Genomic DNA, 3,038 nt, shown 5'->3' on the forward strand with positions numbered 1-3,038 from the left:
ATAATAAATAATTTGAGATGACTATTTTTAAAAAGTACGACAAATCATTTAAGACTGAGGGAGAAAGCGTTATATGATTAATTATCAATTATCAATATTAATGTCTTTTTGTTTATAGTTGGTCACGTGCTTGCCAATCATCATATGATTAAACCAGCAGTTCCCAATCAAATAATCAAAATGTATATTGGGTCAACTCCCCCTACGTATCAAATTTGCAAAGACAGAGAAAATATCATGGAAATTAGATGACAGCCAACAAAAATCAAATCAAGAATCTCCATCTCATCAAATTCATGAACCCAATCTCATAATATTGCAGTCCCAAACCTATATAAAGCCCACTGTTACTACTACTCTCACTTCATCCTCAGCTCTCACATCATTCCTTATTCTAAGTGAAACTGCAGCTGAGTACAAAGCCGCCATTAAAACTTAGCTACTGCTAATTAACAATGCCTTGCTCCGCCATGTCAAAAGCTTCTGGAGCTGTAACATTGGTCTCCAAATGCACCATTTTTCCCTCTCAAACATCATCTAATCCTGATCTCAAACTCTCTGTTTCTGACCTGCCTATGCTCTCTGTTCACTATATTCAAAAAGGTTGTCTCTTTACTCGTCCTTCTTTTTCCATCACTCACCTCATTTTTCTTCTCAAGCTCAGTCTTTCTCAAACTCTCACTCACTTCCCTCCTTTGGCTGGTCGTCTATTGACCGACCAAGATGGTTACGTCTACATTTCTTGCAACGATGCTGGTGTTGATTTTGTACATGCCACTGCCACTAACATTTTCATTCGCGACGTCATTGGCTTCCTTGATGTTCCTGATCATGTTAAAGAGTTCTTCCCTTTTGACCGTACAGTGAGTTATCAAGGGCGTTTTAAGCCTCTTCTTGCCGTCCAAGTGACGGAATTAGCTGACGGCGTCTTTATTGGCTGCGCCGTCAACCACTCCGTCACTGATGGCACGTCATTTTGGAATTTTTTTAATACCTTTGCTGAGGTAAGTAGAGGTGTGAAGAGGATTACGAGGCAGCCGAATTTCACCCGTAATTCAATTTTGATCTCAAATGCAGTACTAAAACTCCCAGCTAATGGACCCACAGTCACCTTTGACGCTGACGCCCCATTGAGAGAGAGGATATTCAATTTCAGTAGGGAATCAATTCAAAGACTCAAAGAAAAGACGAACAATCAGAAATGGAATTTCGACGAAGAAATTAACATTGTTGAATTGATGGCCAAACAACGCAACGATCCCTTGATACAATGTTCGCGGACAGAAAAAGCGGCTGTAAATTCAACGGCTGAGATTTCATCATTCCAATCGCTTTGCGCATTGCTATGGCGAGCAGTGACACGTGCGAGAAAGTTCCCAGCTTCTAAAATGACGACATTTCGAATGGCTGTAAACTGTCGTCACCGTCTACACCCGAAACTCGATCCATTATATTTCGGCAACGCAATTCAGAGCATTCCAACATACACATCAGCTGGAGACGTTTTGTTACACGATCTGCGTTGGTGCGCGGAACAATTGAACAAAAACGTGAAGGCACACGATAATGTTATGGTGAGGAAATTCGTAGAGGATTGGGAGAAGGATCCACGGTGTTTTCCGCTAGGGAATTTCGACGGAGCTATGTTAACAATGGGCAGTTCGCCGAGATTCCCAATGTACGACAATGATTTTGGGTGGGGCAGACCCGTTGCTATCCGGAGCGGGCGGGCGAACAAGTTTGACGGAAAGATATCGGCGTTTCCGGGGAGAGAAGGAGGAGGAAGCGTGGATTTGGAAGTGGTTTTGTCACCGGAAACAATGGACGGCCTTGAGTTGGACGCAGAGTTCATGCAATATGTTTCTGGTTATTAAATTGGAGGCGCTAAACTGTTGTTTAATTTAATTTGTTTTAGTCTTTGTGGATTTGTTAAAAGTATTACTCACGTAATAAAAAAAAATTGTATCATTAAAAAAAAGGAAGGATTTCAAATATGCTTGTGTTCTTTTTTTATTTTTATTTTTTAGCTCACTTCTGTATAACTGCTATGCTAAAATATAAAAATAGAAAATTCTTAGTCAAACAGTCGCTAGACCCACTTCTTACATGAATTAATTAATTCAAATTTTAATAAAAATACTTTAAAAGAATTTGCTCATAGCTTGTTTTCTAGATTATACACTGGAAACGGCCTGGAATATTAAGCCTTTTTAGATTTGTCAGCGTATGCTATTATTTTAATCCAGTCAATATTTGAATATAAACCAAACACTGTCTTTTAATAATTTATGGTTTGACTCTGTAGGTCATGTTGCCTTTGTCACTTTATCAATTAATGAAAGATTTTATATATATATATATATATATATATATATATATATATAAAGACGATGAACAATGAAGTATTATATATTTAATATTCAATTAACATTTTAGTAACGAAAGTATCTATAATATTCAGCTGAGAAATGTTTTGGTATTTGTTGAATAATAATACTAGATGTTTTTAATATTAGCAGGAAATTGATAGATAATAATTTGAGAAATTAGGTTGCCGTTTGAAATCTATGTAAAATTTAGTTGTTGAAAAAACTGGTCTTGGCAACTAAAACTTTGCCACAAAACTATTGTGGCGACAAAAACAATTAGTTGTAGCGGCGCATTGGCCGCCACCAAAACTAAGGCTATTGTGGCGACTAGCGTTTTTTGGTAACAGTATAAATATTACCATTAACAACAAAACTCCAATATACCTCCAGAGCACCTATAATTCCATAGTCACCTTCCTCAAAGGGGTACTATGAAATATAGGCCTCCAACAAAACTAAACTATACAAGAAGTTTTTGAAGTAGTCCATAACAGCAATGTGCTTTCTTTGATATCCTGACAGGTTCTATTCTATCTATAAACTCTTTCTTTATCTATACTACTACCATGTCTATATTTACATTGAATTCCCTAAACAGTTTCCAATTTCTAGCTTTTCAAATGTGGTATATTCCTGCACTCCAAATTGCTGCTGCAGTCTCTTTTTTGA

At 37.2% G+C, this 3,038-nt stretch overlaps 1 protein-coding gene across 1 annotated transcript; it reads left to right on the top strand.

The window, feature by feature from the left end:
* On the top strand, nt 217-1,973 carry LOC109226251 (uncharacterized acetyltransferase At3g50280-like). The gene has a single exon (XM_019391041.1). The coding sequence runs from the start codon at nt 456-458 to the stop codon at nt 1,872-1,874; it is 1,419 nt and encodes a 472-aa protein (XP_019246586.1). The 5' UTR covers nt 217-455; the 3' UTR covers nt 1,875-1,973.

The sequence above is a fragment of the Nicotiana attenuata genome, chromosome 5 (assembly GCF_001879085.1).
Source record: "Nicotiana attenuata strain UT chromosome 5, NIATTr2, whole genome shotgun sequence".
NCBI lineage: Eukaryota > Viridiplantae > Streptophyta > Magnoliopsida > Solanales > Solanaceae > Nicotiana > Nicotiana attenuata.

Coding starts and splice junctions, on each gene's coding strand:
- LOC109226251 (XM_019391041.1), top strand. CDS start 456: ATGCCTTGCTCCGCCATGTCAAAAGCTTCTGGAGCTGTAACATTGGTC.